General features: G+C 39.2%; 2 protein-coding genes across 2 annotated transcripts; both read right to left on the reverse strand.

Annotated features, from left to right (window-relative positions):
* Nucleotides 1-1,359: 1,359 nt before the first annotated feature.
* Nucleotides 1,360-5,976, reverse strand: si:dkey-283b1.6 (uncharacterized). The gene is made up of 4 exons (XM_067522523.1): nt 5,757-5,976; nt 4,605-4,699; nt 4,130-4,412; nt 1,360-3,922 (listed from the first exon to the last, which is right to left on the reverse strand). The coding sequence occupies exons 2-4, from the start codon at nt 4,628-4,630 to the stop codon at nt 3,842-3,844; spliced, it is 390 nt and encodes a 129-aa protein (XP_067378624.1). The 5' UTR covers nt 4,631-4,699; nt 5,757-5,976; the 3' UTR covers nt 1,360-3,841.
* Nucleotides 5,977-6,897: 921 nt separating this feature from the next.
* On the reverse strand, nt 6,898-17,081 carry erap1b (endoplasmic reticulum aminopeptidase 1b). The gene is made up of 19 exons (XM_067520017.1): nt 16,783-17,081; nt 15,957-16,465; nt 15,496-15,634; nt 15,203-15,337; nt 14,971-15,091; nt 14,468-14,622; nt 14,154-14,267; nt 13,804-13,935; nt 13,526-13,657; nt 12,135-12,218; nt 11,716-11,873; nt 11,429-11,508; nt 11,121-11,304; nt 10,258-10,414; nt 9,503-9,687; nt 9,206-9,367; nt 8,982-9,122; nt 8,290-8,371; nt 6,898-8,082 (listed from the first exon to the last, which is right to left on the reverse strand). The coding sequence occupies exons 2-19, from the start codon at nt 16,433-16,435 to the stop codon at nt 7,912-7,914; spliced, it is 2,811 nt and encodes a 936-aa protein (XP_067376118.1). The 5' UTR covers nt 16,436-16,465; nt 16,783-17,081; the 3' UTR covers nt 6,898-7,911.
* Nucleotides 17,082-17,942: the final 861 nt, after the last annotated feature.

Below are 17,942 nucleotides of genomic sequence, written 5' to 3' on the forward strand. Positions count from 1 at the left end.
TAGTGGCAGCAAAATCTGCCATCTTTTTCCTCAGAACTGCACTGAGCTCCTTGGACTTTCCCGTTGCACTATGTGTTGCTCAATCCAATCAGTGCTGTCAAACAAACCCACTGTATGTTGGCACAGAGAAGCCACCAGCTGTAGCTGTAATCATCACTAACAGGAAGTGAAGAGCCTCAAACTGAGAGGACTTATGGTGTAAAATTTGACCCTGTTGCTCCCCCCCAATAAAAAAAAGTAGTTTTCTTATTTCTTTTATTAGTTTGAGACAGGAATTAATTTATTGTATCATTTGTATTTTTTTTATATCCCCACAATGACTCAACAAAAGGTACACACTTGATATTTTTGTCTATATGTTTTCTTTGGTGCGTACTGTGAATGTACTGTGAATGTATTCAGGACAATGGCTAAAAAACAGTCGTAAGTTATTCAGCACATTTTAGAAAAGGGTTTCGCCAACAGGTGAAAGATTAGCAGGTCTTCTTCCTCTGCCTTGAACGTTGAACTTCCTCCAGGTAATTAAGCCTTGATGACTAACTTTTGCAATCAACTTTTCCGATTCATAGGTTTCCAATGGCATCCACTGATTGCATCTTACAAGATCAATACGCAAGTGATTCAAATCTCCATACAAGGTTTGTTGACCTGCGCATGTGCTAAATTACGGAAACCACTAAGCTTTTGCGTTGCAGCAGTAAAATCAACACAATTGGAAATTATATCTCTGCAATGTAAAAAAAGCTGGAGGAGGAATAACAAAAACCTTCAGCACATCTAATGACAATAATATCAGTGGTTAAGATCCCGGACATGAGTGTCTTTACACTCTATTTACATGTTGTAAAACAGCACCACCACATGTTCCACATTCCAACCACTATTCACGCAGCCATTTCTCTCCATGAGCAAAATTGACACAGTGTGTGTCTGCAGCACAAGTTTTCCATTTATGGTGTTACTGAAGCTGCCAAAGCCACACGTTGCCTCTGACTAAACTAATATGTTTGTGTTGTACTCAGTGACTTGCAGAAAACACTCTGAACAGACTCTGGAGGCCTGAAAAAAAAAAAAAAAATCAAATATAGAGAACAGAATCTTTCTGTGTAGGAGTAACAATTCTTACACTGGCAGCATTTGAATGCAAAACAACTGCAATCATAAAGCCATTACTGGTGATTTCTGGTGAAATACTAAACTAGGAAGTCACAGGATAAGGACGTGATCAGATATCAACACTGCATTTTGCAAAACAGAACTTTTATTCCAGTCCTGGTAAAATACATTATAAATTATAAATCATAATCAATTATAAAATACATGTTTTTTAAATGTAATTTTTAATTCATATACAGAACAGAAAGTTCAATTACAATTTGTTGTTTGCTGAAAAATGCATACAATATGCGCATGTACTATGGACATATTAAATTTACATAGAGATATGCTATACAATTATATAAATAGACCAAAAGGTAGATTTGTATATTTAGTTTATATCTTTTAATAGATAGCTATATTATTTATGGGCTCAACATTTGATGACATTATAGTGGTATTGTTGGAGTGGGGGCCTGGTGGCTTAGTGGTAGAGCATTGAGTTGGGATGCAGGGATGCAAATCCCACTCAACCAGGTGTGGTGCCACCCTGGTGCCGGTCTGAGCCTGGACAAAAATGGGAAGGTTGCGACAGGCACCCGGCATAAGAATACATGCCAAATTCAACGTGCGGAACATGTTCCCCTGTGGCGCCCCCTATGGGAAAAGCCGAAAGCCGTTCTATAGATCTATACTGTAGTGAATCTTATATTTAGACCAGCTACTATCTACAGTATACTGAGATTTAAAGCTATGTTTTAAGCTATTTGCTCACTTCTGTGTGTGTTTACACTCATACACAGTTCAGTTACTGTTTTATTAAAGTTTTAAATCAAGTCTTCAGAAATCTTCCATAATTTAGCAGTGGGTTGGTCCAGAGCCAAGATAATAGAAACCACCAAAAGAAAAAAAATATATATTCCAGTTACCTGAGAACACATGAAAAACTTGTAGTCAAAGTTGTTCCTAAATAATTTCAACATTAATGCAACAGTAATTAACATTTTTTTAAAACAAAACACATGTTTTTTACACATAATTTGTGTCTCTGACTCATTTCAGTGCTGGTAAGTTCAGATCTAGCTTTACAACAAAACACACACTTTTCCAAGGCTGAACCGTCCTCCAAATTTGTGTTTTGATATATTTTTAAATTCACCAGCATATGTATAAAAATCTGCAAACAAACAAAACAAAACTCATTTCTGGAAAAGGTCTATATCCTGGGTTTTGAACCCTTGCGCCAAATATCAAGACAACCAGACTCACGAACACTGAGCTATATTTGGGCCATCAGTTTGGATTCAACTGCACAACGTTTTTAATTCATTGTTTTTAGTCAAAGCCATTTCGTCATATTAAGTCACGATTTGAGGTACTTTCATATGTACCAGGAAAAATTGGAAAGTTTAAGGATTCAGAGACATAAGAAGTTTTGACATGTACAGCGACAGTGGGAAACATGGAAGAGTCAAGTAAAAGTGAAGTGAAATTGGTGTATTACACTTTCTTTGTATCCAATCATAGCTAGACTGCATTATTGGGCGGAACAAACGTAATCACAATATCAGAAGACATTGTTTATTGAGAGACAGAAATGCCATTTCATCATTTCCCAAATAAAGGATGTACAAGCCTAAATATTAGTGGTGTCAAGAGGGTAAAAAGATTAATTCATAACTTCTCAAACTTTCTGAGTATTTCCTCTCCTATGTAAAAATATCACACTGTGTAAAAAAAAACTTATGTGGTCTCAGCCCTTTGGACCCCTCTCATAATATACACTCACTGGTCACTTTGTTAGGTACACCTGTACAATCTAATGCAATCTAATTTTACAAGGTTATAATTCCTCAGTTTTTAAGTTGAGTCTGTTGGAAAGGTGGGTAATTCTACTTTCTGTTTCTTATTGAGGTTGAGGTGGTTAGTGGAGTCGTTACAAGCATTATAAGAATTATAATTTTAAATAGGGTGACCAAAACATCTCTTCTTATAATGCACACCAGTATGACTCCACTACTTACTTTGACCTCAATAATAAACGCATAGTAGAATTATCACCTTTCCAACAGTTTTAACTTAAAACTGAGAAATTCTAACCTTGTAAAAGTAGAATTAATGGCAGAACTGCTGTATTGGATTGCATTAGATTGTACAGATGTACCTAATAAAGTGGCCAGTGAGTGTATAATGTACCAGATTGGCTCCCACTCCTCATGATTCAGGGGATATGAGCCAAAACAAAGTGCTTTATAAATGGCCACATGGTGGCACCACTGCAATTTGATCTACACCTGAATTTGATCTTATTTTCATTCAGTGTTGGTTTTCAGATATTTAGTTGATGAAAAAAAGAATTAAAAAAAAGACAACAGACCCAAAACCACCCCCTAACTGGTAACAACACCAGTTAGCTGAATATTGCACACAGATTTCCTCAACAAACATTGCACATAGGGGATAGTGTCTATTTTTGCCTTAGAGAATCTGCTGTACACCAGTGGTGCAGTTTTTGACTTGATGGGTTCTCTAAAGCATTCGTCCTCTCCGTGCCATCATCACATTCATCAGCACTATAAAAAAAAAAAAACGAGCTCACAATAAAAAGAATCGTGAGAGCATAATAAAACGCAGTCATCAGTTCATTCACATCCACCAGGCAGTGCAATAATCAGGTCGGTCCATAACTGCAGCACAGGCACAGTGTAAAGGTCCTGGTTTAAGGCTGTGACTGTGCTTGAGCCTATACCATGTCTGGGTGGGGTGGGGGTGCAATGTTGTGTTCTGTGTAGGGAGGGGGGAGGTCATCGGGCTTAAATTCCAGCTGAAATACACAGAAAGAGACACAAAGTGAACTTCAACTACTGGCAAATACACATCGAGGTAAACCATACTTGCAGTGGATTTGCAGTTTGGGAGACAGGCAGAACTGAAGGCAAAATAGAACTATGACACAATCTGATGGACCCTGGCCTAGCTAGTAAAGGCATCATTTTGTATCTGTGACTGAGTGGTTTGGTTGAAGAATCACCTCATTGTATGGAGGTGGAGGCCCACAGTAGACATCAGTGCTGTATCGTGGGGGTGTGCGGCGCTCCTGGCCGGATTGTGTTACCCGAAGGTGGTCTTCACCATCCTGCTGTGACATGCCTCGTGGGAAAGGGATGACAAATATCGAAGGTGGGCGGCCGTCCTGCTCTCTGCGGTTCCACATCTCCCTTTCCATCTGCTGCTCCCGAAACCGACTGCATGCCCTGCAGATGTGGGTGCAGAACATGATCGAGAGCCCAAAGCCCAGGACGCCCAGGAATATCCTTTGAGAGGAGGATGAGATGGTTGAAGATGGGTTCAAAACAGAGGAAAACAGAGAGATGGTGTGGGAAATGGTTTGAGGGTGAGAGTTAGGGAAGGGTTGTGGAGAAATGAAGAGGCGATGAAGGTGATTACTAAGCTGTTGGGTCTGTTAGAATGCAAAGTGAGGGAGGAATGTACATGGCTTTTCTTACTCTAGAAGAGGAAGGTCAAATTGCATTCTCAGAGCTCTGTGGATTTCCTCTGGAGGCACCAAACTGCATGTGGAGTCAGGAAACGCAGCAGAAACCTGAATGGGAAAAAAAATCACAGCACAGCATATAGATTTTTTCATTAATGCTTTATATGTCTATAAACAAGCCTGGTTCTCTTTGTTTCTCCCAGAAACAGCAAATACACTTTGAAGTCAAGACCCATAAATGTTTTTTTTTTCCAGCCCTGGTGTCCAAGGATATTTTATTTTCTCTCTCTACATGCTGCTAGCAAGATAAAATACCAAGTTATGTAATATACTTATATAAATAAATGATAGTCATTTTAATTAGTTTTTATTTTTTAAAAACTGTTGAATAGATTAATCATTAAGATTTACTTTTACAAAAAAGCATCAAGAAGGTATTGGGAAATGAAAGCATTCCTTTTCTTTTTGCTAAGATTTTGTCAATATTCATCAGCTTATTACTTCCCAGTGAAGGTCATATACTGAGCCTGTAATTGTTAAAATTCTTACTCATAACCCACTCGAAACCTAGATGGGTAATTCGAAAGAGCCATTGCCACAAAGCTTAGAAAAAAGGGAGATGGGTCACAGGACAGCAACATTCTCATATTGATCAGGTTTGTAATCAGCGACAGACACTATACTGCACTTCCACTATGTTGTCAAATGCTATTAGTCGGCAGATTGTAGCATAAAAACATCCTTGAATCACAACCAAGTCTGTTGATGTAATTTGGATCAAATCCTCAGACTGACACATGTTCCAGGAGTGTTTGTTTCTGTGGTCAGAGTTCATAACAAGCTTGATCAGTTATATTTGCAGCCTAGATAAATGTGGATCAAGCCCCAATCATAATGTTAAATCTGTGGAAACAAATCCTTTTGAATTTCTAAGCTACGCAAACAAAACCACAAAATAAACACACAGAGAGGTCAAATTTCACTACACACAACACGCTCACTGACCACATGGAGCAGGGGCCAAGTCTATAAATACCGACTAAACAAAAAAACACGTCTCAATTTAATTCTAGCTACTGATTGAGATTGGATTTGCTCAGTTTTTAGCAACTAAACATTAGGTTATTTTAGACATAAAGCGGAAAAAACAACTTCAGACACTTACCTACAATCCAGAAACAGCTCTCCTGAGGTTTACTGTAGGACTGGGAGGGCAAACTGACTGGAGCAGAGTACAGTTTTAATTGTGGGCATGCTGATAAAAGGGTGGTGATGTGTATGTGAGTGTGTACGTGTAAAGCCCAGAAATTATATATTAGGTGCACTGCCAACAAATTTGGAGACTGAAGTATACTTTGATGTATAAGCAATGTTTAGGCTTGTGCTTAGCTTACAGTATATACAGTATGCGTTTTGTGTTCAGTATGATTTTATGCTTCCATGTACATATGATTGTATGCTTGTGTATTATCAGTTGGACTGTATTTTATTAGTTTGTGCTTAAGGTCATCAGATGATTTTTATTGCAGCATTTGAAGTTTTAAAGTGACAGCTGCCTGTCTCCAGCGGAAACTGTTTTACTTTTAGGTCAAGATAAATAAAATCGGATGTAACTTCAACTTCTTGTGTGGTTGGAGTTGATTCCCACGCTCCAGAGTCAAAGCAACAGGTGACAACAGTAACCTTCCATCTTGTGTGTTCTCCTCAAATTATGTGGAGGTAACAGATATTAAAAGTGGTGGAAGTGCTGAAGCAAAAGCTTTGATTAGTCCACAGTATGAGTTAAACACCAGATTTCCCTTCATATACCTTTATCGCAGTCCTCTTTACCTTTCAAACTTCACACCCAGTCACATAAAACACAGGCTTTCTGTTAAATATTTGCAGTCTTTATATGCAAGCTGAGATCCCCTGATGACACACCTATGACATGTTTCCACAGATTTGACAAATCCCTTTCTGAGCCCCAGAAAAATTATGCAACAGGTCAAGTAGTTCTCTCCTTATCAGTATAGTGACTATTGTGTATAAAAGTTTCCATGCAAACGCAATTACCCCTCATGTACTTTAGCCAGTTGCTCAAGTTGAGTTTTACACTAAAGTGTGTAAAATAAAAAGAACTTTTACAAACCTGGAAATGTAACAGTTACTACTTACACTAAAACAATACGACCTACTGATCAGGGAAGTGAGTAGGGGACAAAGGTTAAGTCTACTTAACACCCAGGACAAAAGTTAAGTGTAACACCTCTTATTAGAAAAAAAATAGAATACATTGTAACAATAGAACTGAAGAGAATAGAAAATAAGGAAATATTCCTTTATTAGTTTATTATTGAATTTCATCAGTGAAAAATACAGCTGCTACGAATCTCAAAAGAGAGACGTCACAGTAGCATGAACATACCACATACATTCCAGTGCATACTGTGTTAAATTGATAAAGGATTTTAATGAAAAGCTCTTACTGTGCATTTTAAAACGATCCCTGCTCACAAAACCCCAACAGTTCAAAATCCATATCTAATTTTACAGCAGTGTGAGGATTTTATTCTAAACATACTCACTTATTATTTACAGTTTAACACCACTTGAAAACTACAAATCAATAACAAGTGACAAGATATTTCTTGAGTTTCAAAATGCATTTAATTTCTGCCACTGAAGACACATTCTACATTATGAATCATTTGCTTGTGTTTTTAATGTCTCCAGGCCGAATATCAAATCTTTTTTTGAACTGTTTTTCATATTAGATGAGGAGTGGTAGTACACAGGTATTTATAGTATGTAGCAGAAATACACCAAATTGGCTGTACATTATTTTATGTCATGTCCTATTTGCACAACACTGAATAATAATCTTGAAGCAATTGATTCACACACACACACACACACACACACACACACACACACACACGCCAAACACCATATACAAACATACACAGACACCTCTCAGCACACATTTCAAGTGCTTACCCCTTGGAAAACTACACTCAAATAAAATCTTTTAAAAAACGTTACCATTTGTTTGTATGATAACTATGAGGAAGAACGCTTTCTTCACAGTATTATGGTGCCATCTCTAATATATTGTGGAGGTTTTAGCAGTTACCTGATCAAACCTCATATTAGGGTTCTTTCCATTTCCTAATGATAAATTTACTGTACGGCAAGAGATATTCCGTGACTAGGAAATGTTTTTGTCTCGACCCCTTAGATTCTGTCATCAAATTTGTGACTTAAAAATGCTTTAGGTCAACACTAGAGGTTTCTGCGTTTGACAACGTAACAACATTAAACTACTTTGACCTCCAGAGCTATAAATCCTCACGCACCACACTGCGGTTGCGTTTGTCCAGCCAGGCCTGCAGCAGAGGAATGTTGGTGTCCATCCAGCGGATGTTGTCCTCAATGGTTTCATAGGACTGCTGGATACACCTCATCTCTGAGCCTGTTTCTTCGGTCAGGGAGCTGAAGAAGCTCCTTACCTGAGCACAAAAAGAGGACAATGCACATATTAGTCTAGACACAAGTTCCAAAAATACATATTCATCCTCCAAACAAGCATGAAAGAAAACAATTGAGCACTACAAATTAAACGATGGTATTGAGGCCGTCAGCAGATTATAACTGATTACAGATTTTACAGAAAGCAACAGAAGCCAATGCCGTGTAGTGGACAGAGCCTTGCTCACTTCATCTAGCATCTCCCTGGTAGAATACTGGTTGGTCACTCCAGTCACCATGTATGATATAGAGTGGGACCCAAGGTCAAACCTGTGGAAAACCAGACAGAATTTAATTACTGTTCAATATAATAGCACAAATATGACGCTCTCATTCCCTGAATAAAAACACTGCACATTAAGTATAAACTATTGTCTATAATTATTTAAACCAGGGGTCACCAACGTGGTGCCTGTGGGCACCAGGTAGCCCGCAAGGACCACATGAGTAGCCCGCGGGCCTGTTCTAAAAATAGCTCACCATAGCGTCACTTACCCATGAGTTGCATTTAATTTTTTTGTTGCTATTCTTTTTTAAATCACATTTGAAAGTTATTGTAAGAAATCATTAACCGTGATTGATTAACCGTCATTGATCCGTGTCTTCACATAGATGAATATCATTAATTTAATTAATTATTAATAATAACATATAATTAACGGTAAATTGAGCAAACTTGTTATTTCAAAAGTGCTTATTAAACTCGTAGCCCTTCGCATTAATCGGTACCCAAGAAGTAGCTCTCAGTTTCAAAAAGGTTGGTGACCCCTGATTTAAACCATTTCATGCTTTAGGCTGATAAGAGTTTATGGATCCAAAGAGAAATGACGCATCCCTTAAAGAAATGAGAGAGAAGGGAACGAGATATGGCCTGACTCACTTCTTGATCAGGGTGTGCCAGTTAGCTCGGAGGAAGTCCCAGCCCAATTTGTAGCCACGGGGGTTCTTGCTGATAGTGACGACCACATCCGGGAGGTCCTGAGTCTTCATCACCTCACCATGGAGGCTCTGCTCCATCATCCTGCAGACAAGACAGATCAAGCTGTATGGAGGGCAATGGAAAATGAATTTACCACTGAGTACAACTTTACATGGTGTACACACCACTTGAGCTTATCCTGCATCGGGCTGATGGCCATAGCAGACTTCAAGCGGCTCCTGAGAGACATTTGCATGGAACTGCGGTACTTCTCAAACAAAAAGTCCCACCCCTCCGGCGTTCGGGCTCCAATCATAAACACAGCCATTGTGACATCGACCGGGGGGCTAAAAATAGAGAAACCATACAGTCTAGAAATCACTATTTAGACATTTGATTTTTACTTACAAGCTCTTGTAAATATAACTCCAGGTAAAAGTTGGTGAATTGCTCGTCAGCATTTCAAGACTATGACACTCAACCTCATCTTGCCATCAGAGTCCTTCCACTCTTTAAAGAGTTGTGTGGCTTTGGTCACACAGGGAGCATAGTTTCTGAAGCAGGCGAACAGCACCAGGTAACTCCTTAGCACACGCTCAGACACTGATCCAGAGTCAGACCACTCCTGCCGATCAATCAGCCCCCGGAACAGGTTGACAATATAATCCTGAAAAACACAGAAAGCCATTGTTTCAAAAAGATTATGAATAATAATTCCAATCACAGAAAAAAATCCCATTGTTTTTAAGTAATTAATTGTTTAATCTTTGTACTGTATAAACAACAACAAATAATATAAAAATTTGAACAGTAATTATATTATAAAATGAATTCAGTCAATTAATCAAATACAAGACGAAATAAAATCTGTACTGATATACTGTAAATTGTCCTTTTCTGTGCACAAATAGAAATTGTGAATATAAACTTTAGTCAAAACATCATCAGTTAGCAAAACAATTGGTAAAGTATTTCAATTAATGAGTAAAGAAAATTTAAAAAAAGAAAGTCATCAAATGAGAGACTGAGAATAATGTTTCAATCAATCTCCACTGTTTGTTCTTGTTTTGCTAAGATTCTGTGTGTGACAGCAACTCTTTTTGAAGAGCTACAGGTTCCAAGGAACATGTTAATGCAGAGACACATTGCTGATTATGCCATCAACTTGGATTTTTATTCATTTTTAGTGAGTGTACATAGGATGCAGTCTGTTTCGTGATAATCAGTGTTCACTAACCTTCATCTGGTTCTCCAGTACAGCCATGTCTCTCTTCTCCATTAGTTTATACAGAGGTACAAGCTCTCCAAGGCCCTGAGTCACGGGCATAATCTCGGTTTCTTTGGACAAATATAGAGACAGCTCCATAGCTGTGTCCAGCCTCACTTTCCCTACGCTGCAAAACACAAGCTTAAAATCAACATCATGTTGCAGCTTCTGGCCATTTTGACCATCATTTTTTTTTTTTTAGGGGCCTCACTGCATTTTAAAATTCACAAGCTTCACTCAGCAAGAAACTCCACTTTTAGCATAAAGTTAGTGTTTGACAGAAAGTACTTTAGGGGAGCTGTCAAGTGTGATTAAACTTACCTTAGATATAATCGGAGGCAACGAAATTTCTAACTTACAGATCAAGTCATAACAGTTTTATTGGGAAAAAGCTATTATAGATGCAAATATCCTTAGTCAATGTTCTCCTCATAAATTAATTTCGGCTAAATGCAGGTTCCTGTCCTTAGAACAGAGCAGCTACTACAAACATTGTAGGTAAATTGTCATGCAACTTAACTGAGGTGTAAAAATTAAATATTTGGCTGCTTCTAAAATACAGTTTCCAAAAGATGAGAAATTAAAATTTTAAATAAATGTTTATAACATATGTTGGATTGAATATTTCCTAAGCTGAGATCAGACAGGATGAAGTAGGATAAGATAGAACTCTTCCATAATACCAAATTGGGAAAAATCTGATCTTACACACGTCCTATCTTAGGACTTAGATGAGAAGTTTCTGTAATACAGCCCCTGGTTGCCTCACTAGATATTGTGTGATGCAGGATGAACAGCAGGTTGAGTTGAAATGATTCGATGTTTACACAGACCTGACCAGCTGGAAGACATTATGGATGAGGCTGGCGCGATCGTTGCTGCTCAGAGCTGTGTGGTTGTGTTGCAGCACTTTGATAATGGAGTTCCACCCCTCGCCTGCGTAGTGGACCATGTAGTAGCCACTCATGTCCACGTTGAACTTCACCCAGTCCACCTCCTTTGGCAAATACAGGACGTCTGCATGAAGAAGGAGCAAGGAAGGTTTTGAACTGAAGAAACCATATATTGAAATTGTGACGTAGATAAAGGATAAATATTTTAAACTAAATATCAGACTCATCACACAGAGTAAAACACTTACCACTCTTTGTCTTAAGCAGGAATCGGTGGATAGTGGTGGAGGTGCTGGTCATGTAGGTCAGTGGAATTTGCCAGAGGAATCTGTTCACACATGATTTGAAAAATAAGCCACGGAATACCTCAAATACCGCAACACTTCTTCAAAATAATCATCCTCAAATGAAGTGTCAGAGAAAGCAGCTGGTTTGCTTTTAAAGAAATAAGAAGTTGCGATAAATGAATGCATTTTTCCACTGAGGGGAAGAAAAAAATTCTGCAATAACTGACACTTTAAATCTGACATTTTACCCTTCAGTGAGGGAGGGGTCATCTGTCTTCAGGTATCGCTCCTGACTGAGTTTGACCTCCCGACCTCTGATCTCCACGGTGACCAGTGGGAATCCCTCCTGCAGGGTCCACGTGTCCATGATGGCCTTGACATCCAGCTCATCACCTGAGTACCATTTCTGTGTAGGCACGCAGACATCACATTTACATACAGAATAGAGGATTTAACGTTATCAACAGTGATAGACTGCGACAGCTATATTGTGCCATGGACATAGAATAAAATATTTGGGAAATGCAGAAATACTGTATTGGGGAATTTCTGCTGGGAAACAATTTAACATGCACAAAATTAACAGTGCTTGCTGAGCTTAATGTAATTCTGATTACTTGAGTCTTTTTGCTCAGACAGAGTGCTTTGTCCAACCACAAACACTTACAGAGGCTGCAGGTGGGAGGTTACGTTTGGAACAGAATTCTCGGTGTTCCATTCGCCCTTCATCCAGATCATCAGAGCTGCAGATCTGAGGGGGAAAAAAACAAACAGAATATATCTTAAATACTCAAAATCACTTTGTCCCAAATTATGTATTTATAATGGCACTACTGATACTCCAAAGTCACACAAGGAGGGAAATGAACTATAGCAAATTTCTCCACACAAAAGCTTTTATGGCAAACTAGAAGACAGGCAGCCACACTAATGAAATGATGACATAAAATAAGAACAGACCAAAGTAGAACACATCAAATATTGACAACAGACAATGGCTAAAAATCAACATCAACATCAATCAAAGTAATCGATTATCCACAGTTCAGCCATTCACATTCAATTTCTGGTCATTCAAGACTGTCTATACAGGTATGTTTTAAGACGTTTTTAAAAAATATCCACTTAAGCAGGAGTCTTTAACTCTTGTTAAAGAGCATTCCACAATCTTGGTGCAACAGTAGCAAAAGCCTGGTCACCCTTGGTTTGAAGCACAGACAACAGATTCTGGTTGGCAGACCTGGGTGCTCTGCAAGGAGCATGGGCATGAAGCAAGTCAGAAAGGTACTCAGGTGCCTGACTGTGAAGGAATCTATATGTATATATAATAACCAGAACCCTAAAGTTAATTCTAAAACTAAAATGGGGGTAATGTAATGTTTGTGGGATTTTTGTCAGCAGCCTGGCAGCAGCGTTCTGCACCAGCTATAGATGCTCTATTTACACATGTGATATGGACATGATTGGACATACACCTTTAAACTTGCTGATGATTTCTCCCAGGTGGTTTTATATAAAGTGCAAACAAAGTAGGTCCTTAACTGACCCCTGAGGCACCCCACAAGATATGGGGGCAAATGTTGACATGGAAAAAACAATATCTACAGAAAAGGATCTACCTGTGAGGAATGAAGGGAACCAGTCAAGGTCACTACCTGAGATGCCTACATGGCTGCTAAGCCAAAGGGCAGTCAAGGCTGCGCTAAGGTCAATCAGGACCAGAATAGACCATTTTACACTGTCAGAAGCCATCAGGATGTCACTGGATACTCTGAGGAGAGCAGTTTCAGTCGAGTATTTCTGACGGTAAGCTGATTGAAATTTATCAAAATTATTATATCGAAAATAATATCTCTTTAAAACAGGGACGAGTTGAGTTGCTCCATCTTTTTCAAAAATGTTTTAAATAAAAGGAAGCTTTGAAATAGGTCTAAAATTGTTTTGAACAGACGGGTCCAGATTAAAGCCTCTGTGACCACAACAGATTTATATTAAACACTAAATAAACTCTAATGTCAATGTGACTAAGAAGGTGTTTCTTCATACACACACACTCACATTACTCAGGCTCTCCCACAGGTGGCTGTTGACAGTGTTTTGGTAGCTGTAGCGTTTGAGGTATCGGATGATGCCGATCTCAAAGGCCTCTGGAGTCAGGAAGTCCCTCAGCATGTTCAAAATACACGCTCCCTGAAAGAAAAAGAAAAAAATTCTTTCTGTTGTGTGATTACTTAAAATTTTAAATTACTTGCACAATGCTCGATTAGTCTACTTTTAACATACTGCTCAGATAATTGCTCAGGGCCGGCATCAAAGTTAGGCAGAAAGAGGCTGACCTTGTCATATGAAACATCGTCAAACATCTCCTGGATCTGGGTGGGGTTTTCCACAGGGGTGGAAACTGGGTGGGAGGAACTGAGGGAGTCTACCTCCATGGCCTCAAAACATTTTCCCAAGAAGAAGTCATCCTGGGAAAAAGAAATCAGAGGGAGAAGATGTGAAAGAGGGAGATATGTTATGCCAAAAATCTTTTCCGAATTTAACAAAGAGACAGACACACGGAAGAGAATATGAAGAAGGAAAATGTAAGCTGTACTGTACGGAAATTACAGAATCACAATACCATTTGTTCACATGCTAAAATACTAAGTAAAGTACTAGTCTGTTCCCTGCAGTCAGTTCTCACCACGTGCAGCTCAGGGTAGGTGATATCAAGGGAAATAAACTCCATGAACTTGGCGAAACCCTCATTGAGCCACAGGTCGTTCCACCACTCCATCGTCACCAGGTTCCCAAACCACTGAACAAGCAGGAGAACACGTAATAATTCACAATTAACAAATGCTCCTGCAGATTTGAACAGGATACTTTTTTTTTAAATGTTATAACAACTTCATAATTTCATAACAGTGGCAACATTGTACAGAATTGAGAAATGTGGCAACACACTGCACTATTAGTTCTCTACTGCTGTAAATAAAACACATGCAGGCAGCCTACCTGGTGTGCAAGCTCATGGGCAATGACCTTGGTGATACCCAGTTTGTCTGAAGCCGAGGACTTCTCAGGGTCAAAAAGGAGGCCTGTCTCTCTGTAGGTGGTCAGCCCCCAGTTCTCCATTGCACCGGACTGGAAGTCAGGGATGGCAGCTAGGTCTTCAAGGAGAAACATAAATACAGCGATACGTGACACGTTTAAATCACCTTCTGTAACAACTATTGTGTATATCACACAAAATGCAGTTAACATGCTATTTATATTTTAAACTGGCTGTTTAAAACGCAGCAAGTTTCCTCTGAGTTTGATTCCAAGGTTACTTAAATAGGTTTACTTTAAATTTGAAGAAACCTTTGGTCACAGATCACAAACATACACATGTAGTGCAACACAAATCTCTTAGTACTTCAGAACAGCTTGAAAGACCCTCCCAATGTACAAAAGGAATACTGCATCTATAGATATTTAGGCAGAATGACATGGTAACAATATTTCTTTCTACTGACCCTGTTTAGGCAGTGGGTAAGGAATATCAAAGTAGTCATCATAGAAGTCCAACAGCTTGACAGCAGCTTCCAGCGCAAAGGCCGTCTGGTCAATCTTTTCAGGCACAGCATAGATGGAAATCTGAAGCAAACCACAATAACAAAAGCTTAATATTACGGAAATTCGTAGTCAGCAATGCCTTTTCTAACAGCTTCTGACAAAGACAACTAAATGATGGCATGGCAGCATCACCTTCACACCGTGCTGGCTGGTCTTGCTCACAGACAGGAAGTCAGATACAATGTAGGCCACCAGGTAAGTGCTCATTTTCAAAGTGGTGTCAAAGTGATCCTCAAGCAAACCGCCTGGCAACTCCACTGTTTTAATCTAAGAAACAAAAGTGCGTGGTGAAAGAAAAAGGGAAAGAAGATGGTAACAATTTATTTTTTATTGTAAATTTCAACCAGTGCTTAATTTTACTAACCCCCCATTTAACACCCAAAGTTTAAAACAGTGCAGTGTGATATTTCTGTATTCGTGTGTACCTTAGGCATGTTGGATATGGCTATGTGGCGCGGCTCTCGAATAATCCGTATGGTGAAGTTAGCTTTAAAGGCGGGTTCATCAAAGCAGGGGAAGGCTCCTCGAGCAAAGGTCGCTTCAAATTGTGTGGACGCCAGGACCCTAATGATGTAAATAAATATTAGTGAGGTACAATCATGTTCAACATAGCATGATGTAGGATGACTCAATAATTCTGGATGCTACTCTATTTGCCATTTTAAACAATGAAGCCACAGCCCACAGCTGTCCCACGTTCGACTCATTTAAATTTTTCCTACTTTGGGAGTTTTGTTTTTTATTGATTCTTTTCAAATTGATTGTTTTCAATATGTGTTTATCTGGAACAGCATCACCAGATTAAATGGATTCTCTAATACCCATTTAATGTATCTATTTGCTACATATGCCCCCTAAAAATTTACTAATGGCTTCATGGTCTTACCGGACCTCCCCACTGCTGGTGCGGTAGCTGCTCTTGTAGAAACCATGGAAGCTGTCAGACAAATTGGCAGCAAACTCCAGCTGAACTTCATACTTCCTCCCTTTGGTCAGCACAGACTCTGACAGCAGCGCAAGCTGATGGAAGCGAGGATACTCATACACCTGAAGAGGCTTCACACCTTCAGGTGCCAGGAGCACGACGTTGGAAACCTGCATATTCTTGGCATGGAGAATGATGGTGCTGGTGTCTTCGTGCACATCCAGCTGAATACGAACAACGCCAGTGAAGTCGAGGGAGGTCAGATTGGGGTGGATGGTCAGGTCATAGTGGAGGGGGGAAATGGTTTTGGGAAGTCGCATGCGGTCCCAGGGGAAGGGCTGCCCATTGGTGGCTCTGTGGAGGTTGTCTTGATTAGGTAACTGTGCTGCTGATGTTAAAGGGAAAGCAGCAGACAGCAGCAGCAGGACAGGAACTAACATGGCGCCAGTGGAAGCAGGAATGTAATACACCTGTAATACAAATACCACACATAGGCACGGTTATGTTGCACGGTTATGTTCAGTGTAGAGGGCATATTCAAAACGTCAAATCTTTGTTAGACATGTATTGCCAGCTTCATATTCACAACAGCAGTGCAGCTAAAACAACAACCGCACAAAATGAGAGGTGAGCTGGGAACTTATACTTTCGATCTCAGTTACATTAGCATTCAGTCATGGCTTTTAAGTCTTATAGAAAACTTGTAAGGCGCCAAAACTCAGACGTTATGTTGCTTTTTATTTCTCAACATCAGCCATTACATTATTTCGTCACATTTTGAACTTACCGTGTTGTCTAGTGCACGAAAGTTGCGTTCAAATTATTCAACAATGAAAGTGAAACAGCAGCAGGAGGAGGAAGTGCATGCTGGGAAAAAACGGAGGAAAACACCATGTGTTTTACTGTGACTCAGACTGAAGATCGCTTCATTTCAGGACGTGTCTGCAGCCAGACAGACAAGGAAGTACAAGTACTTTTATTTTTGAACAAAAAAACAGTGACCAGTAACATTGCCGCATCCATCGCTCCATCATGATTACAAAGAGGTGGCAGCAGCAAAAATGAGCTACTGTATCAAACTAACAACATCCACAGCAAACAGGAAGTGTCGTGCTGTTATGAGCTGCAATTATATATTTAACCACTAGAGGCAGTCATTGCTGTAACTCACAGAAAGAGCTGTTTGGCTCCTTTCTAGTTTTATGGATGCTCTTATGTGATCATGGAAAGTTCCACTTTTTTTTTAAATTGTTGGCTTGTTATATTTAAATGAATACATTATTGTAAGTAACTACTCCTTGGAAACAGTATTTTTCTGAGATACATTTAATATTGTAAAACACCAAGATAACCAAATATCTCATATGATGATTTGGTCTAAAGTTTTTCTTTTACTGCTAATGGAGTGAATGATTTCATCCTTACTACAAAAGCTTTGCTCAACACGTGGCTTTGGGATTTTATTTATTTTTTTAATCAATCTGCTAATCTGATCTGGTCCAGGTAAACAGAGAGGTTTACTGTCTAACTGCATGGATTATTATCTTCGTCCTCAGACATAACAGCAATAATGTGATCAACAGAATAATCAACAGAAATAATGTGATGCTGAAGACAGAGACAAGAGGAGTGGACAGACAGGAGGCCAGTTATGTGAGACCTGATTCTGATACTGTTACTGCCCAGTGACTTTTAAAGCTATTTGCTCCCAAACATCTTGGAAAGTACATATGTAAATCAGAGAAATCAAATTCTCTTTCCACAACCACATATTTTGGACCTTCCTATTTCTAAAACATTTTGTACAGCAATGCTGTGGAAGCTACTTTGGCCATTGCTTTGCAACCTTTAGGGGGTTTTGAGGGCCTGTTGGGGGTTTCAAGGAATGTGCACTTTAGATTTGTACACAGCGTTCATTAGTCAGACATCTGCTATCGAGAAACAATG

Source organism: Channa argus, chromosome 11 (assembly GCF_033026475.1).
Source record: "Channa argus isolate prfri chromosome 11, Channa argus male v1.0, whole genome shotgun sequence".
Classification (NCBI taxonomy): Eukaryota; Metazoa; Chordata; class Actinopteri; order Anabantiformes; family Channidae; genus Channa; species Channa argus.

What these genes read in the sequence shown, in the direction of transcription:
- si:dkey-283b1.6 (XM_067522523.1), bottom strand. Translation starts at nt 4,630, where the DNA reads ATGCAATTTGACCTTCCTCTTCTAGA. An exon ending in TTTGACCTTCCTCTTCTAGA is followed by an intron (nt 4,413 to 4,604) that starts GTAAGAAAAGCC and finishes CTCCTCTCAAAG; the next exon opens with GATATTCCTGGGCGTCCTGG. An exon ending in CTCCACCTCCATACAATGAG is followed by an intron (nt 3,923 to 4,129) that starts GTGATTCTTCAA and finishes TGTGTATTTCAG; the next exon opens with CTGGAATTTAAGCCCGATGA.
- erap1b (XM_067520017.1), bottom strand. Translation starts at nt 16,435, where the DNA reads ATGTTAGTTCCTGTCCTGCTGCTGCTGTCTGCTGCTTTCCCTTTAACA. An exon ending in CCATATCCAACATGCCTAAG is followed by an intron (nt 15,338 to 15,495) that starts GTACACACGAAT and finishes TTTGTTTCTTAG; the next exon opens with ATTAAAACAGTGGAGTTGCC. An exon ending in TACTGGAGAACCAGATGAAG is followed by an intron (nt 9,688 to 10,257) that starts GTTAGTGAACAC and finishes TGTGTTTTTCAG; the next exon opens with GATTATATTGTCAACCTGTT.